Below are 27,627 nucleotides of genomic sequence, written 5' to 3'. Positions count from 1 at the left end.
GTATCTTGCAGTGTTTGTTGTTGGACAATAGGGAACCATGCATTTTGGGCAAATATAGCATTGTTTCATTGAATACTGTCCTTTTTCTGGAACTGATCATTAATGAAATGTATCATAGGAGCTACCTCAGTGGAACACACAGGTGTGTAATTAAGGTCTACCACCGCTTTGTTGTTGTGAGAATACTAGCATTCTGAGGTTGATATAGCCCAGCTCAGTATCGTCACTAGCAGGGCAGCACTTTTAGAAGTGGGGGTCTTTCAGACTTTGTTAGCAGAACAGCATTTAGAAGCCTGAAAGAGATTTGTTTGATCCATTTATGAAAATCTTCATCCCGTCATTGTTCATGGAGCACTGAAAGACCATAGAGAGAAGTTGGGTTTCACTCTTGGAACTGCTGGGACAGGGCCTAGGAAGAAGTGAGCGAGTTTGGGAGATTTGTTAACAAACATAAAGTATAGAAATGGCAAGGAAAAGTAAATATAAATGGAAAACGTAACAAGTAATAGGTTTATTCCATGCTGAAAAAAAGAAGAAAGAGAACACAACGTTTCGGCCGTGGAGCCTTCTTCAGGTGTCAGCTGAAGAAGGCTCCACGGCCGAAACGTTGTGTTCTCTTTCTTCTTTTTTTCAGCATGGAATAAACCTATTACTTGTTCCTTTGCAGCCTACGCATGCTGATGCAGCTACCCACCTGAACTACATAAATGGAAAACGTTGTCCATTTGGAACAACAACTCTCTACATTTTGTCATGTACACTAAGAAATTTAAAATCCTTGTCTAAGACGGATGGTTTAAAAGCCTTCATAAGCAACAAAGTCAACACAGAAGGAAAAACAGTGGGCGGTGCGGTGGCTCTGTGGCTAAGGATCTGCGCCTGTGGCTGGAAGGTTACCGGTTCGTATCCCGATACCGGCAGAGGAATCCTACTCCGTCAGGCCCCTGAGCAAGGCCCTTAACCCCAGCTGCTCCAGGGGTGCTGTATAAATGGCTGACCCTGCGCTCTGACCCCAAGCTTCTCTCCCTGCCTGTGTGTCTCATGGAGAGCAAGCTGGGGTATGCGAAAAGACAAATTCCTAATGCAAGAAATTGTATATGGCCAATAAAGTGAACTTAACTTATCTCATCCATAAAGCCGATTCAAATAATTTTAAATAACTAGCATTAATTTACTGCAGTTTTTTGAACAACTGGAATTAACTGAGTAGTTTTTTAGTGCACTTTGCCTCCGAAATAAGTTGCATAAATATCTTGATTCAGTGAAACAGCCAAGGCTCCAGTTCTAGGTAACCAGGCATTCAGGGGCAGCATAAACAAGCTATCTGCCTTCCCATCTGGATGTCATCTAACAGCTTGGAACAGAAGGTGCCACTGCTGGCCAAACAAAATAAGCAGCTCTGTTTGTCTTATTTCTGAAAGATGGACATTGCTATTGCAGTGTCTGTAATGAAAATGTGTTGGAGGAAATTGTTGTCTCCTTAAGGCTCTGTACATGAAAATGAGCAAAACATTGAACCCACTGAGATTACAGAGGCCTCCCAGATATCTGAGGAATTTATTTATCTTTGCCAAAAGAATGCAGAGCGAACCAAAACAACAATCAGAAAATACTTTCCTTCAGCATGCTTTGGTATTGGCTGAATTTACTCATTTGGGCTCAGATTTATTTCTTCTAGGTATATACAATGCTTCAATGTATTTATTTTTATTTAAGAGCTTTATCTCCCTGCTTCCACCACACTGTGATTACAGACCCCAGCAGCAGAGCCAGTCTGAGATGCTAAGTCCCGACGACCCAACCCCAACATTAACTTGACTGGAATTTTTCTTCTCCCCTAATGTGGTTGTTTCCTATTTTTAAATTTGCATTCAAGGGCGGTCGATCTTTTTAAGATTAAAACAAGATTAATTGAAAGGGAGATGGAATAAATCTCTCTTATCTGTATTTTATAGGAGCAATCTTCTCCCTTTTTATTGTGGGCATTTTTCAGTGACGTGATATGACTTTCAAAATAACCCAGTGAGAACCAGTCTGTAAAGTAAAAGGCTCAGTACTTTTTCTCGTATGCTGCACTTCTGCATCCGACCTGAACAGAAAGTGATTCCTAGCAAACTAGAGGAAAATGAGAAACCTTCCTGACAGTGATGGGTTTATCATGACCTTGTTGATACTAGCCCTGTCCTTTGTATCGGTGTGGATTCAAGTAAATCATCTGGACATGCAAAGATTGCCATAGCCTTGAGGGCAGAGGGTAGGTATTCAGAAACTGACAGGTTCCTCCCAGCACAGGAAATAACATTTCTGGATTAAAACCAAGTCTCCTTTTCTTCTTGGTTTAAAGATCTTTCCTCCAAAGAAGATTTTGATGGTGTTTTGCCGTTGGGTTTCAGGAGCATATTAACAAGAAGATTCCAGGGAACTTTGCACCGTCTAGAAAGCCTTTTGAAGTTAACTTTCCCCATAGCACCAAGTCAAGTAACCAGACATTCGTCATCAAGTATTAACATACTCCTTTCAAGTCTTGCATCGTCAGATTTTGTGTGGAAGTACACTGGCAAATATGTATTTTCTGCCTTTAGTTTTTAAGGGTCTCTTACCAGTTGATATTTTTAATATATGTGAGATATCAGAGTGTATGATAGGTAGTGTTTTTTTCTATAATTATTAGTGAAAGCACATGAAACTCTCAACCTTTGCTAAAAGAGCTCTTCAGATGTCACCAGTCAGTTTCCAGGAAAAAAAGCATTGAAGTATGCCCACAATCCCGTTTTGCTACCATGACATTAATTTATTGCATTACATAGCTAAATACAGAGCTGATACTTAGGCTGGCAGTTAAATTCATGTAGATATATTGTGGTGTTATCATATGTACATAGAGATGAGTTACAGTTGTGCTGTATACTGTATTACAGTATGTCTTTTATATTAACTGTTTATATACCTGTTTAAAGACCCTGGAATACTGCAAATGTGGTTTAAAAGAATGCCTACTTTAATAGGAATGCTAACCCTAGTTTGGGGCTTATTGGCAAATACAACTTTCTACTTTAGGGTATACACAAGACTAAATATTGCAATTATCATAAACTATTGGACTTGCCTGGTTGCAGGAGTGTTCTAAACAATTTCATTAAATGTATATGATATATGATATATGATTTTAGATTCACATACTTTTAATGTACCTTAAAGGAATTACCATTGAAAAGCAGAATACTTATTGTACCTGCAATACAGAACTAAAGAACAAAGTGAAGGCAGGACTAAACTGGCATTAAACAGCTCTTTAAAGGCATGGGGCTGTTGCAGGAAGTCATGTTAATGCATAGGTTGTAGCAAAGGAACCAAAAACCTGGAGTTTTGGGTCACCTTTAACCAATATCTAGATTGGGTGTTCTCAGTCATGTCCGAGGGAAGCAAATTGTCTGCTGATTTTATTTCAACTGCCCCCTTAATCGCCAGTGCTTCCCGATGCTTGTTGTGCCTTTTTTGTGCGTTCCGTTCCCTGGTTTCAGCATATAAATGTCTAGAGAGCTCTGACTTTTCTCTTGACCTCTTTCTTATCCCAGGCACTGTTACTGCAACACATGCATCAGCAGTGGGGGACTCCAGCATGTATAGATGTTTCTGAGCTGGGGGAATTGTACCTGTGAAGATCACCAAGTGGCTTGAATTCGACTGAAAGACTGAGCCCTTTTGCTTACCAAGACCTTGAAACCTGGAACATCTTAGGAGAGAGTTCAGAGGTCAGAAGGCGGTTGCCCTTCACCCTGTACTTGGAAGCGGGGAGGGCGGGGGACCCCAGGGCAAGGGGTCACACATTCCCATTCTGAAAGTGTGCAGCGGGAGCCCAGCTGTCTGGTGAGTCTTGTGGTGAGCTTGTGGCAGAGGGGGAGGGCTGTGCTGCTCCACGTGCTTATCAAGAAGGCTGCTTTCTCAGGGCTCTTCACTATCTGGAACACTGAGCAAATATCTGGTGATCAAATACAGCAGTTCAAACAAATCACCCCTTAACTGAAGCACCCACGCTCATCTCCAGTGTAGGGCACAATGGTGCACTCTTCAGTCTGTGTATATCAAGTGCAGTGCACAGTGTATGTCGGAAGAAATATTCTTTTGTTTTAACATGAGAGGCACTGTAATTCCCGGATGGCTGATCTTCAAGGATTTTCTGTTTTTCATCTCATTTGTGCTGTTAGGTTATTGTTCTGATTAGAAACGTAGGTCACAAATGTCCATGTTTTAGTAATTGAGAAGCAGAACATCTCTAGCAGTGGATCTCTAGAAGTGGATTTAGAGCAGACTCAAAATAGAGAGCCTGTTCAAAAATGAACTTGGGTTTCTCAGTGTTTTACTTTCTAGTTAGGAATTTTTTCTTCTGTTTTAGTTAAAAAGTTATAAATCAGACCTCAGTCATGTGGAAACTTCCCAAATGTTTACCGTACAGAGTTCACAACCACCATCTTGGCTGCAGTACTTCTCATAAAAGTTTATAATTCAGAATTTCTGATTTGCAGGGGGTTTGCTAGCCTAGCAGACTAGTCAGTTGTAATCGATGCAGAACACCAATGTTTTTTTACAGAATACATGATGTTAATAACCCAAATAATATTGTTATTAATAATGTTGAGAATGGATTTTTAATAACACAGGGTTCATTTGGATTCTAGCTGTTGTGAGGCAGTTGAGATGAAAATTAAAAAAAGATGGGCAGCATAGTGGTGCAGTGGTGAACATCGCTGCCTTACAGCACTGGGGCCCTGGGTTCAATTCCAGGGGCGCTGTGTGTGTGGAGTTTATATGTTCACCCCTAGTTTGTGTGGATTTCTTCAGGTGCTGAATGTTTCCTCCCATAGTCCAACAGCACACAGGTTGGGCAATTGGTTTCTGGGGAAATTGTCCCTGCTGGGAGTGTGGGCATGCTTGTATCTGCCCTGCAGGGGGACAGGCTTCTTCTCCCCCCTTCCCTCGTGACCCTGTTTTCGATGAAGAAAATGGAACCTCTGATTGAAAGCATTTATTATATTAATTTGGATGGGGCAATATCCAGTTAATGTGCCTCACTTACTGTGACGTATTTTCAAGCAGCAGTAATGAATTTTGCACTTTCTTGCAACTGGTGTAGCCTCCTTGGATTGCAGGGGTGGATGCGTAAACCAAGCCTCAACCTGTTCTTTGTTAAAACCCTTTGTGGGAATGAGAAACTCAATTACCTCCTACAGCTGACATTGACATTCGACAGCCTCTTGTATTTAGAGAGGTTTTTAACACAGCGTGGGTCATGGCATTTTCAAGGTAACAGTAGGAACTGCCACATAAATTGTTCAGGAACAGACTTTCATCTTATAAAACTAGATTTCTATACTGGATTGTAAAGGAAGCACTCCCACTTTTGATTAGTTGGAAATATTTGAACAGTTTAAAGGGTTTGGTAGGACTTGCATTTAGAATTGAATGCCTCTAAACTCACAAAATCACATGCTTTATTCTATTTTTTACCTGTTTATGCGGCTCGGCAGTTGTGGCGATGGTAGAGCAGTAAATTGGTCGGGCGCTCTGTCTCTGGGATTGGCACCACTTGTGTGCTGGAGACAGCCTGCTGCCGGTCTAGCCTTTCTTTAGCAGGTTTGCATGGCGAGGAGCAGTCGGCTTTCTGGACACTTGTCAAAGATCAGCAGCATTCCTGAGCCCAAGGATTTCTTGCTAATTAAAGCGTCTCTTTGCCAGCATCTTTAGCCAGTTGCTGCCTTAATGCCCGGAACTTCTTGTAGTTAATTCTGACACATCAGGTCCTTATCTCGGCTAATTTCCTTTTTACTTTGTCATTTTCCCCCCTTTTTCGTTTTTAAAGCGCAGTGCAGCTGTTCTGGACCGAGAACAGACTTTAGGACAAATAGGCGTATGAGACCAATGTCTTTACAAGGCTGACCCATTGTACTTGAAGTGTCTTTAGCATTTATTTCAACTGCATTAGCATTGGCATTTATTCATTTTTTATGACACCTTGCAAGTGTTCGAATGATTTGCGAATGTGAGACATTTTCGGTTTTAAGGGTTTACAAGAGCTGTGGCTCTGATTGCTGTACATTGTGTTAATTGTCCACAGTTTTGTTTTCTTTTGGGCTCTTGGTAAAGGCTTATTGTTGTCCTCTTTCAGAAAGGAACCTGGGCTGCAGTTGGTCATGAAGGATCATGAGAAAATGCTTACTGAAAACCTCTGGTGTCAGTGTTATGAATCTGGTCCCCTAAATTCTTAATTACTGATGTGCATAATTAGGCATTTTTACCCTCCTGGTAAGGTCTATGATCAGCAGATGAGACTGCAGGAAAAATCCTGCAGGATTGTGTCTGTGACATCCCGGCTACCTAACCTCTTTTAAGCTTAATACTCTTTAATTTCTTACAGACAGGCTTAGCTTTGAAGGTAGCTGGGACTCTGGAGGTCGTCAGATTTTCAGTGTTATATTAGTTGTTAAATGTCTAATCGGTGCCATCAGAATGTGCAGCAGTGACATTTTAACTTTGCTGGTATTCTCCTAGTCTACCCCCGCCAATGTTGCTTCATGAGAAAGACAAGTGATTCACATGTCCTGACTTCCTGTACTGCGCTGGGTTAAGTAGCAGTGGTGCTGAAATATCGAGCAGTGTATTTATTGCCTATGATTTCATCTGTCAAAATAAACCCTCATTAGCCACTAGCAGGGCTGGGAGACCTCATCTCTCGGGCTGGCCGGATAGCTGGCTGTCAGGAAAGAGCCCATTAATTAGGCTCTGTTTGCTAAGCCACATTGCCAGTTCAGACGTTTGAGCGAAGCATTCCGCTACAGTACTTATCTTAATATGCACAAATAAGATATCGACGAAAGCTATTTAACAAATCCATGAGCATATGAAAAACACATGAGTTCTGATGTTTAAAATGTGTAGTGATGGGTGTCTCGGTTCTCCAAGTGCTTTGTGAATATAATATAGGGAATCTGTTTCTGTTCTTAGTCGGAAGGTTTGTGTTGTACAATTTATCCCCGCTTCTGTCAGCCTGCACTTCCACTCTTTGTGTTCCTGTCAAGAAAGCAAAGGGCTTCAAACAGTAAATGAACTAGTTAAAATTTTTGTTAACACGCGTATCTAGAGGTCACTCTGTGTCAAGTTAATTACCATCCTTCTCAGATTTCTGTTAACAATCATGAATTTGTGCATGAAATATTTAACAGTTTTGTCAAATGACTGCTTAGACCCAGACCCTATTGACCCCCTTTTTAATTCAGGAAAACAGAAACAAAGCTTTCCATATAATTGCATATCTTGAGAACCGAAAAAGATGCCAAAATTAAATTCTGTCCAAGGTTAGATGAGTGCTGCGACTGTTACGTGTGTGAATCTCAGCTTGATATGGTCCACGCCACTTTTTTCTGCTTATTTGACATGCATATACGGTAAATTTGTGATGACCTACGAAGCCTTTATAATGTACAATGTTTTTTCCATTGGTGAAACTTTGTCTGGATCATACATGCTTCAGACATTATCGCATTTTGAAACCTGCATATTTCTTATATGTGGAAATGAAGTGGCACTACCCTAGGTACAGTATAAATGGTCATCTATCACAAACTACCAGGGGTTCACTGCTCAAATTTCAGATTTGCTCAGATGACCATAAATGTCATGGAATGAAACTAGACTCAGTCTGGCAACATTTTGTGTGTTAATGAGAAGGCTTCTTTACGATCACTCATGCATTTTAATTTCGTGTAATGCAAAGTTTTATGAATGTCAAAAACTATGTTACTGGAATGCCATCAGCACCTGCCCAGTCTCATTTTCTTGTTCTGGAGCAAAAGAATGTTAATTTTCTTGAATATTGTGTGCTCAAGCACTACATATCCTGTTAGTGATCTAAGTGTTGAAGTTACCGTCTTCGATGGTTCCGTTCATGCGCTTTGATAGCGGACGGTAATTTGCAGAAAGCCAATTAAATGTGCTGCAGTTTTGTTGCTTTAGAAATAAAAATGAATAGATACAAATGGCGCAAATCGTGTTTGTTACGATTTCTGTTGAATGAAGCAGTGTGAAAGAAGACACCTAGCCTTTAATATCATAAATCATTCTGAATGTTTTTACAGTATCGCAGTAACTCCTCATTTAACACACCCCTCGCCAGACTGGCAACAGCTGTAAAATGAGACCTAGCTGACGCAGGGCTGGGGCTGCAGTGTGTGTAAATTAAGTGTTTTCTCCCCTAGTGCCCCCCCCGCCCCCCCTATATTTTTCACCTCCAAATAAAAAGCTGACGTCTCCCTTTGGAAATAGAACCCATGTGTAATGTTTACCACGAAGGTACTGCTGGGCCCAGCCCGTCCTAGACAGCTGATTGTAAAAGCTGACACTTAATCCAGCTACCGTGCAGGGGGATCATCAGCTCTGCTTCCATTCACATTAATAGCAAACAGACTCTTGGGTCCTCTTGGGGGGTTAGCCAGGGGCTGCTTAAATTTGACACTGTAATCCCCATAGGTGCATATTTCTAGACGCTCGGTGCATACCAGTGCTAGGAAGGTTCCTCCTCGGCCAGGCTTCTTTTGCTGTCGATAGCCGCTGATATGCAGTTACTCATGGATGGAACATGCTCTGGATTTATTCTTGGACCTGTCCTCCTATCATTCATCGGAGAAAGGTTGAAGGGTCAGTAAATAAGGAGGTGACCAGTCTAAGAGGCTGTCTACACGCTGTTTACTGGGGTATTTTAAACCTGCGGGAGCACACGTATTTAATGACGGGGTTGACCATCCTGCCATTTGGTGTCACAACAAGACAAGGGAGCGCTGAGCAGGGCGCTCCTCGAGTGGCGGGCGTGGGCGAGTGAGCGGTGCTTGCAGGGAAGGGACAGCCTGGGGGCAGACTGCCCCAGCACAGAGGAGGAGCCGCTGTACCTCGCCTGGGCTGTCCCAGGGCTGGCCTCCCCCTCCGGCACGCGGAGCTCCAGCACTAGCTCGCGGAGCGCGGTGGAGATATGAAGTCCCGGGAAGACGCGCTGAGCCGGGGAGCACGGGGAGAAGCCTCCACTTGCTGTTTCACGAGTCGAGTGGGCCTGGAAGCTTGCGGAGCTGGGAGGGAGTTCTGAGCAGATTCCAGGAGCTGCTGCTTTTGCTGTTCAGTGCGCTCGCTGGCTGAGCGCCTGCTGTGCAGGACCCAGGAAAGTTTAGAAGCATAGTCGCCTCTGCTAGGAACCGTTTCACCAAGCAAGATGAGTCGATGGCTTGCCTGCACCTCTGCATACCTTGTGGGTATTTTGGTGTTAATTTGATGGCTTAGCAGGGTTTTTTTCCTGTAGTGAGGAAGCTACTGTACTGGTGTAGAAAAACTGCAACAGTTTCGTTTTCTGTTCCATTACAAATCAGATACTGTAAGTGGGATGGTTTTACTACATGTTACTTGGCTAGATGTTTGTTTTTTTTTGTAGAAACTATGAAACTAAAAATCTAAAAAAGACTGTTGTTCAACAAAATGCACTGCAGTTACTTTTGAGAAATCTGATGTGCTTAGAAGATAACTTGTGCTCACTTGTGAAATTGGATTGTTTACATGTTCTGCATATTTTTAGTTTGCTGTCTAAAGCACTGTGGCCGGGGTTTTCTGGGGTGAATATAGGTACCGTGCCTCTGTAGTCTTGATGCAGGTGTGCTTGCGAGGAAAAGATAAGCAGTGTTTTGGGGATTTCTGATTATCCGGCTAGATTGTTCACTGTGTACTTTAGTGGGAAAGTCAAAATAGTAGCTTTGCAAAACAGACTATTTATAACTTGAACGCTGTGGAGCTAGAGCCATGTTATAATTGAGTGGTTTTCGGACACTCCTCTTGGCAAACTGAAAGACGGTTTGCACTGGCTGCTTAATTTCTGCCATAACGCAATTTCTCTGCGAATGGTTTTGCTCTACTGATCTCCTCTTTGAAATGTCTTTTTGTTTTAAAAATGCACAATGTGGAATAGTTTATAGTAACATCATTTTTTAACATCACTTTTCTTCCCCAAGTGCGGAATCCAAACGTTCTCTCTGCTTTCGGTCGCATCGAGTTGGTTTTTGCACGAGCCTTGGCATGAGCTCGTACCTTCCCGGCGCGGCTGGGAGGGTATTGTGGGGTTTGCCGAAGGCGGGTAGTGAGGGGGCTCCTGGGTGTGCCTGTTGGCCCTGACGGTGGCGCTCTCTCTGCAGAACACTGACTGGAACAAGTATGACGACCGGCTGATGAAGGCCGTGGAGCGGGGCGAAGCCGACAAGGTCTCGTCCGCGCTCGGCAAGAAGGGGATCATTCCCACCAAGCTGGATGTGGAGGGCCGATCCGCGTAAGTACCCCAAAACCCTCCCCCCCTCACAGGTCCGAGACCCTGAGACCACTCCCATTCTCGCACTGCAAAGCATTTAAAATGTCTGGAAGCGCTCCGGTTGAACTAGTATTTAAGGACAAGAATGGAAAAATATGCTCCTTTTGGTTTCTGGACTTTCAGCAAGACCGCTTTTTGTAGTTAAAATGATTTGTTTCATTTGTTTTTTTTAAATGGAGCCCATTCTGTCTACTGTTCATTTCTTTGAGGAAGATGATGTGTTTCATAATGTTTTCATCTTGAATGCCACCTTTTAAGCTGGTTTTATTTGAATATCCAAGAAGCAGCTGTTAGAATGTGTAGCAGCCTTCATTAAGTTATATTCTGAGTTTTCTTTGACACTGCAAAAAGTCTCTGCTTTCACAAATTTCAAAATTATATAAGTTATAATACCAAAATATCTCATGGTCATACATGACCAGTATAGCCTAAAGTATTTTTCTGGTCATGTAAGGCTGTAAAACTGGATGAATGCAATGTTGTTCAACCTAACAAAAATTAGAGTTTAAGCCCATTTTAATTCCAGAACAGATATTGTAGTGATTTTGTGCTTTAGTTTATTGTTTAATCTTTAAGACGAGGATGGCTGATATTTTTCAAACGAACAGGACCTGGGGTATATTCAGACGTTTTCTCAGTAATGATATAATGAGATTGGCATTTTTGCAGATTTTGCTCTTTAATTTTAATGTATTGCTTTTGTGTCCAGATTCTAATCTAATCTGGTCGTGTTTTATGTGACCGATCTTTTTTTTTATTTTAGAGAACCGAGAATACCATTTTAAATACAGATAACATTATCCAACAATCCTTTTATAATTCAAATTTGCCAATGTACATCACACATGGAAAATTGAGTCTGTTCTTATCTGTTCCTTTAGTACTTTACAATTAGTGACCAATCATTTTTATATCTTTTTGTACGTGTAGTCTAAAAAGCACAATAATCATAATCTTCCAGTTAGCAGCCCTGTTTTGACTGTTGCAGTGTCTTGGCTTTAATTATGTGAAGCAGGAGACCTCTTATTATGCCTTTGCAGCCCAGTGGGAAATGTTTCTGTGAGTTGGCACAGGACGCATCAGGAGTCATGTCTCATCATTAAGGGATGGAATTTCTCAGAGCTAAATGAAATGTATCCGTGACGTCAAAGTGGACTCATTACAGTACACAGAAATAGCTACAGTTCTGAAATAGGTAATGATGTTAAGTGAAAGTAAGGGAATTGCCCTGATGTTAGTAGATGTGTGGCTCTGTAGCTCATTACTTGTACAATAAATCTGACCACAGTCATTCTACAAAGCCTTGCATCTCCGTGACCTTTGGACTGATCTGTTTTCTGCACAAATAAAAAAGAAAAGCCCAATGATTTAGGTTTTAAAACATTTGTTCCATTGTATGGATTTCATTATCATTTTGTGGTTCATAAGCTTGAGTCCCCAGTGGATTCAGACTCTGTGAGCGGTCAGTAGCCTGGACTCTGCTGTGGAAAAGGGCAGCTCACTGCAGAACCAGGTGGAGGATCTGCCAGATAGTAGTGCTGGATAAAGATACAACCGTATCCACATTAGACTGATTCACAGGGCTGCTGCAGTAGAGCGAGTTTGCTCTCAACGTCTTGACAGATTAGGCAAAAGGCTGATGCAGTATTGCCGGTAATTGCTAAAATTGCAGCCTTTACAGTGTGTAAGAGGCACAGTTGTAGTATGCTGCATAAAAAGGGGGCAATCACATTTTATTAAAAGGAAAAAAAAAAGATATTTATAAACCTAAATATGTTGTGTAGATTTTTTGGAGTAAACCCAAATTATGCAAAAGCCTTTTATGTAGAGCCAAGCACGATTGTTAAGTAAACAGTTGTGCTTCAGATAAATCTTTTGACGCTTTGCCTTTAACTAGGCATCTTAATTGTGGTTCACATGCTGGTTTTCCATGAAGAATCGGACTTGAGCATACACTCGTCAATCCCCAGGATCGTGATGCCCGTTTGTGATAAGAAAAGCACCTTCATTTGCAGCAGCTGCACACACATCCGTCTGAATTAATATCACCCGGTGCCCCCAGCAGCGCTATAATTGACACATCCAGAGAACGCAGTGTAAAGCAATGCACCAGCTTGTGAAACGCCGTGTAGATGATTGTAGGAGGATTAAGACACTGGAAGCAGATCTGAGTAGCCCTTCGTGTGAATAAACTAAAACTAATATCTTATTGGCTGTTATTCTGATTGCAAGCTTGTGGTCACTGCTTTCCTCTGTGAGACTGGCCTTATGATCTAGTTTCACCCTGTTGCAGGAGTTGGGGTCTGTAAATGGTTGAGTGCGTTTATTAAATTTGCAATGGGTGGCACAGTGGTGAGCATTGCTGCTTTGTAGTGCTGGGACTCTGGGAACACTTTGGGACCCGGGGTGCTGTCTGCGTGGAGTTTGTATGTTCTCCCTGTGTTCGCGTGGGTCTCCTCCAGTTTCCTCCCGCAGTCCAAAGACGTGCTGGCCGGTGAACTTGGTGGAGGAAAAGTGGTCCCCGAGTGAGTGTGTGCATGTCTGTACTTGTGCCTGTGTGCCCTGTGATGGGCTGGCGTCCTGTCTCTCTTTGCGTGTTGGGTTGGGTTCCGGCTCCCTGACCCTGAATTGGGTGAAGCAATTGGGTGCGAGAATGGATGGAAGGGTAGATGGATGGTTTGCAGTGTTTAAGTGGACATTGACACTTACTCCTCATCCGTATCAGTTTGTCTTGTGTTACTCCTTGACTTAAAACTGCCTCAAAGCACATGTCTTGGTCGCAGTTGCATAGATGCATCTTTTTGGGGGAAAAGTGAAGGAAGTACTGTAGGTTGGTAAAGTTTGTGTTTAATAAAAGAGATTGCAAGTTTAATGCCTCGCAGATGTGTTACTGTATTTCATTGAAAAGATGAGGAACAAGTTTTAAATTGCTCACCTGCTTTGGATAGATAAACCTGATCAAATAAACAAATTAACATCTCATGGCCAGTGTTCTAAAACAATATAGCATGTGCTTTATTGATATAATTGTCTAATAGAGAGCACACCTATTGCATAATTTGCACTAACATTGCAAAGATAAAAAAAAAATTAGATGTGTTAAAGTGAAGGAGAACTATACATTCTGAGCTGTCTTTTCATAATGTAATACTTTTATTGTACAGTATTACATTTAAACATGTTCTGCAGACTTTTTCCCATACCTCTTATAGACATTGCATCATTGTTTTAAAATTAGTTTGATCCAAGTGCTTTTTACATTTCTCTGCCTGTTCTCGCAGAAATTGTACCAGATTTTCTATTAACATTCATACAGAATAAAAGTCTCATTCCATGTTGAGTACATGTTTCTTCTCCTTGAACAGCTCAGTTTGATGTCAGTCTTTACATGAAAATGCATCACATTATCTTTGTCATCCAGACAATACAGACTTCACAAGGTGTACCTTTTGAAAAGGCTGATGGAATTTTTCTGTTTCATTATGTCCACCACACCTAGTTTCATTTAAACAATATCTTCTGTGTTTCGTACTCTTTATTTGGGTATTAGGAGTCAAATTGCATTATGTATGAAACAAGAGCTACAGCCTTACAGTGTTAGAGCCAGTTCTGTAGTATAATAGGAAGCATTCTACTGTGTTTCATGTTCAGCTCAATTCGCTTTTCAAGTTGAACTGTTTCTGAGGGTTTTCAGCTAAATGTAGTTGAAAAGACAATATCAGGTGGTAGAACATTCTTACTGTATATCAAGAAGACAAGGTGTAAGAGGTGGCATACCCCTCAAACTTGTACTGTATATCCTCTCAGATGAGTGGAAGAGTTTAACACATCTTAATCGAGTTATTGTCTTCCAACTCTCAACTCAGATCCTGATTTGAGTTGTTTTATAATTGGGTAGTAGAATTGTAAATAATACATCAATAACTCAAACCAAGTGGTGTCTAACATTAGCATTAATGGATAGCTTACAAGATGAACCGATTTAAAAGTTTAACCATTTTAAAATTGATATTTTTAATGACACTGTGAGCTATCTTGGCTGTTAATTCTCCCTTGTAATCCAGAATTCATTTTTCTGTTTGTCCAGTTTTACATATTCACACTTCCCTTTTTCAGCGCTAGGCCTGTATCTACCATTCTTTTAAGTCTGCCACGCAGTCTGTGTGATGCAGCAGTTGGAGGTTATAAATAACCACCTGGTATACAGTTCAGGAAGTCCTGCAGCAGTTTTTAGAAATGGGGTATATGTTCAGACATCTTCAGTAAACTGATCTAGAAAAGCTTGTCATAAGGCAGGCCAGTCATTTGTCTAGAGTGGTTTGTACAGTATTTGGCCTTTTACCTTCTGTTATAAACCATATTCTCCATTAAACTGCTTTTTATATTAGGAGCCAATAATGATGCACGAATGCATTCATCAGGTCTCTTCAAACAGTTGATTAAACCCTGTCTTACTGCTTACAAAGCTGAATATTTTTAATAAGTTATCAGTTTGCTTTTCCAGGACTGTATTCTTGAAGGGCACTCAAGCTCTGTGTGCCAAGGGAAGATGCCAAGCCTCAGGGCATTGTGGGTCCATCTCCTGTGGTGCACTGGCTTAATGGCAACGAGCGCAGAATCAAGGATTCTGCTGGCTCATATCAAATTAAATTGGAGGAATCTATTGATCACACAAAAAACCACTGACCGTTCCACTCCAATAACCCCGCTTCTGTGGTGAAAAAAAATCTATTTCCATATCTACATCCCTTCTCTTTACCAAGACCAGGAGTGAAGCAGATACTGGAACCTTTATCGCAGTTATTGGCTGTTGTACTGAAGTCTTCTTGTCAGCTCTGTTATTTAATTGTATCTTACATTTTCATCATGGTGTTATAATGTATATTATTCATTTCTTAAAATGTAATGAGACTTAATATGAAAATTCTATATATAAAAAAGTACAGTGAACAGAAAATCTATAGTATCAAAAGCATAGAAATACGAAATTGAAAGAAACAGGTTAAGAATTGAAGCCTATCGGAAAAAAGTTTGTAGCAAGATTGATTTTTTTCTTAAGTCAATTGCAGCGTCATTGAAGAAAGTACTTTATCCAAAACGTATTTTTTTAATTGCAAATCGTTATTCTGGACAAGGAAATGGTTGTAATATTCAGATGCTCTGTCTTCTAGGCTGTTCTAGATTTCTGATATTGTCTGAAATGTGTTGTCGTGATTAATTTTTGTCCTCTGTTTCTGCGAATCTACAAAGGTCTGACAAACCGCAATCCCTCTTTATTTTTTTTTGTTCATCAAAGGCTTCTGTGCCTGATGAGCATTCTGATCGATTCCATTGGCTATCCCTCACTCTAGTGACCGCCATGTCAGACATCCTCTCCCTTGTGTACAGGGTCCAGTCCAGCTCTTTCCTCACTGAGCTCACAGCAAAGTCTTTACAAATGCACTTTACGTAATTGCTAGGATATTTAAAGAGCTGTAACAGGACGGTCTCATTGTGCTGAGTCTTAAAATAAACTTAGGAAACTTATCGTTGGGGAACAGCGGGCCACAGTCATTAGCAGGACGGGGGAGAGAGTCTGCTCAGCTGTGTTGTTAGAATAGATGCCAAGGTGTGCTGCTGTCACAATTCTGCACTCTGTTTCAATCCGGCTCCAGGCTGGAGCAGATGGTCTTTGGGCTCCCCTAAGTCAGGACGATACTGACCGTGTAATAGCAAACACTTTCATTTATCATTTGACATGGTGTGTAACCAATGACAAAAATACATTAAAGCATGCACTTTTATTGTTCAGACCAGCGATGTACACTCTCAGTACCACGTAACGTATATAGATTGACCAAAGAAATAACTGACAAACCTAACTACACATTCGTATTGAAGGTTTTTTTTAACTAAAAGGGACAGTTAAACTTGTATCAAAAGAACTAATTAGCCACAGGTGTCCCATAAGTGAAAAAAGGTAGGCTAAGACATTTTAGACCAGCAGCATTTATTCTGTGGTAAAGTTACTGCTCTCACTGGCTTATTATAACCACTCTTTTCTTGATGATTTGGCGGCGACATCAAAACACCAGGTCCTTGTCTGTCTGGAGCTGGATGGAACAAAGCACACCAAGTTCTGGTGGGGGGTACCGATGTACACAGGGGGCCTTTGTATGGCTAATGTCTTGGCGCACTGATCCATCCACATCTTTCTGTTGCTCTTCAGGTTCCATCTCGCAGCCTCCAAGGGGTACCTGGATTGTCTGAATCTCCTTTTGGGCCACAGTCTTGACATCACTGCAGCTGATGCCACAGGTATGTCCGCCAGTCCTAGGGACCGGAGCGTGTCGTCAGGAGGTAAGGGCTTTCTGAAGCCTGCTGCTCGGAGTCAAACAGGCCCCATTCACTGACCCATCAGCAAGTGGCGTGACCTCGCATCATGGTGCTAATTCTGCTCTCTAAGGCCTATATAGATATCTTTAGGCTTTCTTGGTCTAAAATCTCTTGAACATGGTTAGTTTCTCTCAGCTTTTACAGTAACTGAAAGTGAGAGCCGCTTCTCGAGGCGATTATTTAAAAACAAAAGCAGGAGAAGCTTTTTAGCAAAGAGGTCACATGGAGTAGTAAACCTGAAAGATGTCTGGCTTGGTAGCAGTGACCTCACCATTGATCAAAGTGGAGAGAAGTGAGAAGCTGAATCTTTTAAAGTAAGGGGAAAGTTTTAAGGAAGTTAGATTATGCTAAAAGTGGAATTCAAGGTGAACACTGGGGGGTGACACCACTACTCTTATAAAGAGTGCATTGGGAGCTTTAATGTCTAACAATGGAGATATTAAATCGAGATCCTGAGAGGACATCGGACGCTGCAGTTTCCTCATACTGGGGCAGTGGTTTTGCACTCTCACCTGCCATTTATTTTGCATTGATAGGTAGTTCCTTGGTTCTAAAAAGAAGTAGAATCCTGCTCAAGAGCAAGATAAGAGATTGAGTCAGAGCTCTGGCTATTAAGTCTATTAAGTAATTATTAAGTACATCACAGCTGGGCTCAAGATCGTAGTGTCTGCGATTAAGGTATTGGATGAATTGCTCACTGTAAAGGGGCGAGTCTGCTGGGGGATGATGATGAGCTTCTTTTTCTTATCAGGTTGATGTAGGAAGTGGGGAAGACAAGACTGTGGATACATTCCTAGCTCACCACCACTTGCATAACGAGCGGCTCTTGCAGTTCTGTAGGCTTTTTCGGAAGCTGTAATTGGAATTAGCAGAGAAATCTATTATTCTGCTTTAATCAGACTCAGTGATTCTTCACTCTTTTAGTGCTCTGTTCCATCGCCTTTGACTCTACATATGTATTTTACAGCTGCTAAGACCAAACTGGTTAAAGCCACTAGTGAAGGATTAAATATTAGGAACACCCGAGTGTGACACTTCCCTAGTGGTTCTGCAAAGTGCAGCTGAAATTAAAATACTTGAGATTTTGCAGTTTATTCCTAAACCTCCCTAAGACAAAGACAAGAGTTTTGTGTGGTTTATTAAAGATCCGCGGAAGTCTGCAGTTCTGGTTTTGTGTTTTATATTGTTCAAATATCATTGGTTTAGGATGTTTGTTCACTCTTCCACTGTGTTCTGCCTTGCAGGTAAAAATGCCTTACATCTGGCTGCAAGAAATGGGCACTCATTGTGTGTACAGAAACTGCTGCAGGTAACAAAAGCAATTGTCATTGCAAGAGACTAATTCAATATCGTCTATACATATTTGTCCTTCACTATAATCTCCCTTTTGTGAGAGGAGCAGCAGGGCGTTATTTTGGGTATAATGATCTGTTATGGAAAAACAGGGTGAGTGCTTGTCAGAGCTGCGCCTTTGTCTCCACTGAGGTAAGATGACACACCTGCCATCAAGTCCCCAAAGTGAAGGGTGTGACATCTGTCCTGCTGTCCTTATTTTGGCTGCAGTTACATAATGTTCCGTTTCTGTAGAACATGGAGACTCCCTCTCCTGTAATTAATATCACGTGTTATTTGTATAGGATATATTGCATTCCGTGCATATGTATTGTACAGTATATAACAGTGAGTATTTTGTGCGTAGGTATATTGAGGAGGCGAAGAATTAGGGAATGATTTGTGTTGTTCAGTAGAGAAGTGGATTTATTGGGATTAAGCCAGTGTTGACATTGCTGCCCTGCAATCTGATGCCTGATGTTTGTGCCATAATCGTACCCTAGATAGCATGTTGGCGCTGTGTCCTGTCTAAATCCTCCTGTCTGTCCCAAGGTTTTGGGTTTCCATGTCTCTGGTTAGCATCACTGGTCATCTGAGTGCCGTTCTCGTTTGGTGCCCTTGTTGCTGTAGAGAGAAGGGTTTTTATAGGCCAGATGGGGTGGGCCAGCGGGACTCAGGGGCACCAGAAGCCTGAGATCAATTGCACTTCACCAGACTGTCTGTGTACTGTCAGCTGGCTTGAGTTCTTCAGAAGCCCAAACTTCCTTGCTGACCTACTTACAGCTTCTGAAATTCTACAAGTGGCAAATCAATTTTAACACAGCCCATTCAGGAACAATCTCTGTGAGCCAAATGGTCTTTTTCACATTAGATACTGGAGACGTTGCATTTAAACTGCACTCTTTGAGAAGGAGAATCATTCTGCCATTTTTCCAAAGCAAATTCAAAACGTGTTTTTCCCTTTTGTCCTCCGTCTCTGTTAAGATCTCATTTAGACAATCAAGGTTTTCTGCTAAACCTGACTTGGAGTTAAATTCACTGGTTGTTACCTGCACTGATCAAAGACAGAACGAAAAGCTCAGAATACTCCTGCTGTGTGTAAAATCATAAAAAATGAAGGATCACAGAAGTTGGATGTTAGAATGTCATTGTTGTGTTGTGCTGTACCTTCATAGAAGCATGGACCCGTTATCATGAACTGCATATGTTAATAGAGTCACTGACATTTATTTCTTGTTGCAGCACAATTGCCCAGTCGAGAATGTAGACCTCCAGGGGAGGACAGCTTTGCATGATGCAGGTGAGCCCTGAACTCCGTACCCTCTCATACCCGAAAGGAGACCTGTATTTCCTTTGTACCACTCTGTGGCCTTAGGATATAACTGGTTTAGTTGTGCTGCTAGTGACTCTGTGTGACTGGCTCTTACATTATGTATAAAGTAAAGAGACGGGTACATCTGTATCCATTTGTACTGCTGGGCTTTTACAGGAACAATCAGTGTGAACTCCATTGCTCAATGGAATTACATCAGTGCATTCACACACCTGGGATTTGAACCCACAACTGCAAGTTATGAGTTGAGAGCTCTTATCGCTACTCCACACTAGTGATTTAGCTATCAAATAATAATGCTATCATTGATACCACCTTTGCCTTTGAGCCATTTTTTTTACTATTTTCAGTAACATCTCTTTATTTCAGTAGGGGGCAGTTCTTTAATGTCACTGCCAATATTTAGATCCCATATTAGTAATGATCAGAGACAAAAATAGTGGCTGAAATTTTATATTCATGGGGAAGAGAGTGAAAGAGTGTAGGGGAAGAAAAAACTGCTGTGATTATAGATTAGTTTTAGTTCTGGAGAAATAGAAACCATTTAGTCATGGATCGTGTCATGCAATTAACAAATGATAAAATATCTAATTTGCTAAATATATGATCAAACGTATTTCTTGGAACAAAATAACGTTTTGTGCAATTAACGCACGCAATGTGTGTATTAGCAGAGTACATTAATGCATTCCTAATGTATCTGCTCTAACAAGAGACAGGACAAGCAATAACGGTAATAAAGACTGTCGGAGGAATAATGCACCTGGCTTGATCTTTTCAGTTGAATGACTTTGGTTTAATAAGATTTAGTGGAACAAAAAATGAAGCTTGGCAGGTAAGGTTAGGGAGGTGTCCCAAACAAAACACTTCCTCATCAATTATGAAAGTAAAGGTTAACCAAGTCAGAATTCTAAGGTGATATTTTATATTTCCTGTTTGTAGAAGAGTGAGTTTTATTTTCCGTTTTAAACCGACGTCTTCCCTTTATCTCGGGAATGGGAAAAAATGGATGCGTCGAATTCTTAAATTGAAACAATCAATCACCAAACGTTGCCAAGATGGGGGAAAATGATCAAAATCTTTCCATACTCTTTTAAGAAATGAGCCTGGGAATGCTTATCGACTGAGAATGCACTGGATTGCTTTTTAGGTGGAATGAGAGAGGAACAGGTGATGGCCTGCCCATTGTGGAGGGCAGGCTGCCTGGTCTTCTCTGACATGTCCTTTCACTGGGTCACATGGTCACCAGTTTCTGCACGAGATGATTACCTCAGCAGGAGCTCATATAAGGGTCTATTCCTGAACGTAAATAGCAATCATTAATTTATTGATTAAACGTTTTATGTTTGGCATGCTATAAAAAGCTAGTGGACACATACACATTACTGAAGCAGAAATAGAGCTAAAATACAGGATCTTTATTTTTAAAATACAGGAGCTGTTGTTGCTTTACACTGCAAATTCTAGAAAGAGCAGAATGGCACACTGCTGTCCCTGTAACCTGTCCAACCCAGTGGGCAATGGTTATTGGAGGTGCAGTGACATTCAGTTAAAGCAAATGTGCACAGACTACACAGAGGGACCACAACGCCCTGCCAGATTATGCAACAAAATGTTCATCTTCAATCTGACAGTCTGTCTGGTAGAAAAGCATTCCTAGATGAACAAGGTCAGTCGATCATGCATTTCTTTTGTAGTCAAGTTATCGCACCGGTCTCTGTATGCTTATAAAATATCCATTTCTTGTTCTGACAGAGAAAGGTCTTGTAGAGATATTGCTATCTTGCTAAATCATTTACTCTTACCAAGCCCTCAGTTTACTCCAACACTTTGGAGTTACTGTAAGGATATTTTGGTGTTTATTGTAATTTCCAGAATTACTGTAGCAATGTCTAGTTGGTGAAATAAAAACTTGGTGATACAGAGCTTGAAAAGGTTGTATTTTTATAGGATATCTATGTAATGCTGATGAAGTGTCAGCTTTAATTAACGTGGATCTTGTTATTTGTAAAAAAGATCCTTAGGTTCATGCTCACCCCATTTAACATCTAATTGATATTATATATAGCTCTCTACGTGCTTATACAGTATATTGCACCGGTTTCTGTATGCTTTCAAAATATTAATTTCTTGTTCTGACAGAGAAAGGTCTTGTAGAGTTAAGCACATAACCTGATTTATAGTTTTAAGGTATGTACAAGTGAACACTTACTAATTTGTAATAAATATCATTCCCACTTAAATTGATAATAGCAATGTACCTTATGTCCAAACGTAATCTAAAGATTGTTATAAGTATGCATGTTTACCTGATTAGTAAATTCAACGTATATAATTGAAAATGTGTAAATGTTATAGGTAGATGATGAAGCCGGGCACTTGGGTGAAATAATGGAATATCTCAGCCAGTAACCAAAACTTCACTGAAGTCTGTTTCACAACGGTCTGAGAGCAGTTAATCCTTGCTCACTGGTAGTTTCCGAAAGAGAACGGTCTTGCCCCCTAAGTAGGGCTTCAGAGTCCTCAATTACTTTTATGTTGCAAGTAAAGACTGACTCCAGCAGCACAACAGAAAGAAGCACTTAATGTGCAATTACAGCCTATGAATGGCTTTAGTTCCGGCCATAACTTTTTAACGTCTTTCTTTGGCACGTGCCCAAGGAGTGCTGGAAGTACCGGGGAAGTCCTAGATGGTCAGATAGCATGACTGCAAGCTGACCAGCAAGAGCAGGCGGAAGACCAAGTGCCAGATTTCACCGCCTGCCCACATCACATTGGTTTTTTTTATGCTAAAGAGCTGTTTATCTGTTGGGTTTCAGTGATGGCTGGCTGTTCCTCCAGTGTCAAGCTGCTGTGTGACAGTGGGGCTTCTGTAAATGCAAAAGATTTTGTAAGTATGACAATTAAACCTGAATGGGCGTACAAATGATAGACTTTTTATACTGCTTAGAACCTTTATGTCTGTTATATGAAAATGTAGAGGAGCAATGGCAATGCAGGGATAGAGTGAACATTTTGGCACGGCTAAAAATATGCATCTGACTATTTCTCAGTTATAAGCGAAACTAAACTGAAGTGATGACATGTCTCTAGGCTTCTTGGAACAATCGCTAGGAGCAAGCCCATTTAGAAATGCATGTCATCTGTTCCCCCACCTCACACGATCGCTGTTGCGAAGGGCTGCCCAGCCAGTGACTGACTGACTTTCCTCTCTCTCTGTCCATCTCCCTCGAAGGATGGCCGGACACCTCTCGTTCTCGCCACCCAGATGTGCCATCCCTCCATTTGCCAGCTGCTGCTGGAGCGCGGGGCAGACATCGGCATCCGAGACAAGCAGAACAAGTGCGTAGCTCGGTTCGCACAGTCCGAAGTGTGATTATTGATGCTCCTTGCCCTGGGTTTTTCACCATCTCCTGCCAACTGCCATTGTTCTGGGCTGTTTCAGTTTCTTGCCACAGGCCCTTTCAAATTTGGTTTTTGTTTGTGAAACTTTGGAATTTTGTCATCTATAAATTAACAAGAGGGCAAAAATGAGGTTCAAGGATCTCCTGAGTATTTTATGTAGTTTTACTCTCTAGTCATATTCCCTTTGTTATAATACTACAGCATTGATAATAAGGGTATTTTCATAGCAGTGATAGTAAAAATGCAGTTGATAGGCATCTCCAACTTCTAACATCTTCCACTTTTCCTGTTTTTGGCAATGATTTCCCTACACTTCATTTCCTTTAGGGCACAAATTTGGTACAACTGTCCCATTCCCAGAAGAATGAGTAGAGTTTGGAATACATTAATGTTGATGTTTCTGTTTATTTCTAGCGATGCTGCAGTATTAAAAAATCAAACCCACTTGATATACAGTCTGCAAGCCAAGGTGTTCTCAAGACCATGTGCAGAGGAAGAACAGATTTGGCAGTTTTTAAGGAAAATACATAAGAAACCCACCTCATTAGGCACTACAGAAATGTCTGAAAGCCAGAATTTTTTATTAGAAGTAAAAATGTTTCATCTTCATTCTTATACAGCTAAGATTTTAGTTTAAATCTATGTGTAAATTTAGTTGGATTTTAAGTCAGCAGGAAATGTTTTAATTTATTCAGGAGCCCTCATTTTTCATTAAACAAATCTTTGTTCTCTTGTCAGTACTAGCTTATTCATCACAAATTGCTGGAAAGACTTTGTATTAAAAAAATCAACAGCAAGATGGTCTGCTTCTCTGAAACATGCTGCCTGTGGCACGTCTGAGCTAATCAGAATTTTAACATCCCTGCGCAGAGAAAAATGCATTGCCTTGCTTGAGATTAAACCTTTCACTGCTGATGTGGAGACTCCCGGGATGCAGATCCCGAGCTGTTTAAAATTTCATCTTAACAATTCTGATAAAAAAAAATTCACAAAGAAATAATAAAAATATAGGACTGTAAAGAAATCTTCAGCTGAAATTCAATACAAAAAAAAGGCAGAACCATAATCTGTTCACTGGAATCCAAATAATGTGTTCTGCATTGTCGTACGAGACTTGAAGAATTTACAAGAGGACGCTTTTTGATCTGACTTATTTGTTAATTAATCACGTTCATGTTCTCATTGTAGCTTCTCATGCAGTTGTTTCCCAGTGAGTCGCTCAGGCTTGTGACTTCACGGGGGGACTTAGTTCCAGGCACACAGGGGCTTCTTGCATGAAGATGGGCCTGCTGTGGGGGCCGCCCTCTGTAGCAAAGTGTAGTTCAACCAGTGGTGGTGTTGGTCCTTGTCTCTGCCGCGCAGGACTGCCCTAATCCTGGGCTGCGAGTACGCCTGCAAGGACGCGGTGGAGGTCCTGCTGAAGAGAGGCGCCGACGTGACCGCCGTCGATGTGTTCGGGCATGACGGCTATCACTACGCCCGGCTCAGCAAGGACGCCGAGCTGGTGACTCTCGTCAAGGAGGCTCTTGACAAGGTCACTAGAGGTGAGGGCAGATTTACTGTCTCACCCAGCTTTTCCACAACGTGTAACCTAAATACATTAGCTGTGGTGCGACTTTACTGTTTTCAAGGCCAGATGCTTTTCATACACCAGATCCTCCAGCCCACCCCCCTCCATCCATATGTAATAAAGCTACTGTACCCCCTTTTTTATTCTAGCCCCTCTTTTCTGTATGGGAAGGATGATTCGAATGCTCTCAGGGATGTGTAGCCTCTTCCCCGTTGAGTGTTAATGAGTCAGTTCCATTTTCTTTCAAAAGATCAAATTTGATGCGTCTCATTTGAGATTCTTAACTATGCATAGAAACACGCTCTCTTTGGTGTAATTTTAGCATGGTAAACTGTGCTGGTGCTGCTCTTCACAATTACATTACTGCACTTTTCTTCTTGGAGGAATGATTAGGAACATCTCCCCAAAAAAACATCTTTTACGCTTTTTGTGCCACCATCTGTATAAACACCTGCCTGTGTGCTGTTTCATGATGGTGTAAAGTCTATCTTTGGTGCCGATTGTCGACTGATGCATTTGCATCATGACAATAGTTGTGGGTTGCATAAAGGAATAAACATCACGTGCGATGTATACAACATAGACTGTAACGGCAATTGCTATGGTAACCCTGTTGAATATTATTTGAAGTTTTCAAATTGAAATTCCAAGCCTGTTTTTTGTTAATCACAAAAATCTATTGCTATAGTTGTACTGCAAAAAGCACTGTCACTTACATTGAAATCAGTCAGTGCAAATGCTTGTTGATTGAATCTGTTAAATTCCTGTGGATTCTCTCTTGAACGTAGCCCTGAAAAGGGTGATTTGTCATTATTTTAAGTGTTCTGTTCCCTTGCAATTTTCTCTTTCAGTCAGAAGTACACTCCATAGATGTTATCATAGAAAATGCCATTATCTGAAGTCAAACAAAATGTATTTAACTAGGAGTATTATAGAATATATACAGTATGAAGCGTGTCACCATTATATAAAAGTATAAAGAAATGCATGAAAGGCTAAAAAAGTATAAAGACAAATATATTTTCTTAATTTGTCATTCTTGATTAGTAGATTTCTCAGTTAATGCTTTTTGATGCTGGCTTGCAGATATGAAACCACTGCCAAATAATGTAATGTCCCCACTAAAATAGCCGCATGGCTTTGGTAGCATGTAGTTCATGTAAGATAAGTGTTTTTTGAAGATGCAACATGAAAAGATTCTGAACTTTTGTTGTCCTCCAACATGTACACATTTGGGTTCAATACCTACATCTTATCTATGGACTTGGAAGATGACGACTAACTTGTTTTTTTCTTTTTTTAGCAAAGGAAGCCGCAAAGATAGAACAGATGTTTCATCAGGTAATGTTGCGTCTTGGCAGTGAGTGACATTTCATTCTTGAAAAAGCCAAATCCTGGAGCAAAATACTTGAATATTGGTCCTGAATGTTATAGTAACTTGCCAGTTTCTTTGGTATTGTGTGTGTGTGTGGTGTTCTGGTATATTTAAGCCATTTAAATAGACTTCAAGGGTAAGAGCCATTTTTGACAAATTCTTGTTCAATTAAAAAAATGTAAAGAGAAATGGAAGGCACTGAGCTTCTGAAAAGCAAGAGTGGGAAGTGTTGCTTTAATGATTTCCAAGTTTCCCCTTTTTTTGTTGAAAAAAAAGTTTGTCACAGAACAGTATTGTGCCATCCTGCTTGACCTCTGTATGAAATGGGTCCTCAGGCCTTCTGTGTGTGATTAAAAGTCAGGGCAGGAGAAGCAGGGATGAAGTGACTTGGGGGTGTTAATGATGGCAGTGTCATGGTGGCAGTTTAGGTGTTGATTCTGAAGCTCAGAACTAGTGTTCCTCCATGGGGTCAAAGTGTCCCTCAGGAAGATTATTCAAGCAATTGAAATGCAAATTGAAACTAATCTGGGGATGGAAATTGCACAGGAGAAAAACTCCATTTTGATTATCCAGGAGGAGATAAACCTAAACTGAAGCACAGCCTTGTCAAAGTTAGCCGTAATTCTGACGTTTATGTAGCTCATGGTGATTTGTGCTAGTATCTGTAGGTGCATTGCAGAAGAGTGTAGGAAGACGGGGCAGTAGGGGGCTTAATTGTCATTGATGGTAATTTATTTCATCATACACTGGACATTTGGATGCCCTAAACCAATTTCTCATCTCCAGCATTCAACAGATGTCTGGAATATGAATATTTAATAGCACTGACCTTTGTTCTCTGTGCAAAATGAATTTTATTGCCATGAGGATAGAAAGCTCCAATCTAGTGCTGTCCGCAGAAGAGAGCACATATTGAGCCAAATTGCATCACAACTTGAATGTATTGCATGCGCAGAGGGGAAACATTAGATCACCCAATTGAGATCAGTTTATGTAAAAGCAATTTAGGTTGTATGAGTTCAATGGCCAGACAACACTGTGATGATGGGCTCATCGGCCAACTCGGTGAATGTCAAATGAGCTCAGGAAGTGCCTTTCAGGACAAGGTACTCTGTATGTGTGAGCTGATTTTGCTGAACACCTGTACAGCTCAGGGTGATGATCCATTTCAAATTTAAAACTGCAATGTGATTAATTATGAGACCTTCTCCTCAGGGGGAAAAAAGAGAAGTTTAATTTCAAAGCCAAGAATTGGTATTTATGTGCTAAGATGGCAAATGTGCAGATTGGTGCAAATATGCCATTTCCTTTCACTTCTACTAGTGAAGTTCTGTTTGTGCAATTCTGCTCTCAAAACTGTCAACAGCATGCTATTATTATTATTATTTTTGACCTACTCATATCTCAAATATATATGGACGTGATTTTTAATTCTCTAAAAAAGAAAAACGGATTAATTATTAAAAACCACAGAAAACCGAGAGGTGACCTTTTAATATGTGACAGAAGAAATTTTGCTGTTGCTTGCTCTGCTCTGGCCGATGTGGTCTTCGCTGCCACCTAGTGTCAACGCATAACTGCTGCCTCCTGATAAGAATTCATTAGTAGTCCCTGTTTTCACCACTCCTCCTTACAGACCCTTTTTTGTTTATTGCAGTCAGTGGAGCACATGACTGTTGAGGCTGAAGTAAATGTTCGGGACCAGATAATTCAAGTGAGTTGCGCCAGTGCCTTATCTATGCATGTGTAGGCCATCCATTGACACTGGTCAATTACCTGCTACCAGATGTACTAGATGGGCCAAATGGCCTCCTTTTGTTTAAGTAGAGCTTTGTTGCAGCAGCGGTGGA

General features: G+C 41.0%; 1 protein-coding gene across 3 annotated transcripts in view; it reads left to right on the top strand.

Annotated features, from left to right (window-relative positions):
• Positions 1-27,627, top strand: part of LOC148831367 (uveal autoantigen with coiled-coil domains and ankyrin repeats-like) — a 54,843-nt gene that overhangs the window by 15,033 nt on the left and 12,183 nt on the right. Inside the window, exons 1-10 of one of the 3 annotated variants that reach the window (XM_088921626.1) lie at positions 8,817-9,286; positions 10,218-10,348; positions 16,596-16,684; positions 18,007-18,071; positions 19,337-19,394; positions 22,247-22,317; positions 22,663-22,769; positions 24,195-24,376; positions 25,706-25,743; positions 27,435-27,491. In XM_088921626.1, the coding sequence (XP_088777752.1) occupies positions 9,251-9,286; positions 10,218-10,348; positions 16,596-16,684; positions 18,007-18,071; positions 19,337-19,394; positions 22,247-22,317; positions 22,663-22,769; positions 24,195-24,376; positions 25,706-25,743; positions 27,435-27,491 (834 nt within the window). In that variant the 5' untranslated portion in view covers positions 8,817-9,250. Of the gene's footprint in view, positions 1-8,816; positions 9,287-10,217; positions 10,349-16,595; positions 16,685-18,006; positions 18,072-19,336; positions 19,395-20,902; positions 21,097-22,246; positions 22,318-22,662; positions 22,770-24,194; positions 24,377-25,705; positions 25,744-27,434; positions 27,492-27,627 lie in introns of those variants that run through there. The other 2 variants (XM_088921625.1, XM_088921627.1) reach the window with 2 other exon arrangements.

This window comes from Atractosteus spatula, chromosome 7, assembly GCF_055471065.1.
Source record: "Atractosteus spatula isolate fAtrSpa1 chromosome 7, fAtrSpa1.hap1, whole genome shotgun sequence".
Lineage (NCBI taxonomy): Eukaryota > Metazoa > Chordata > Actinopteri > Semionotiformes > Lepisosteidae > Atractosteus > Atractosteus spatula.
Note: the sequence above shows the minus strand (reverse complement) of the source record. Positions and strands in the feature narration are given on the sequence as shown.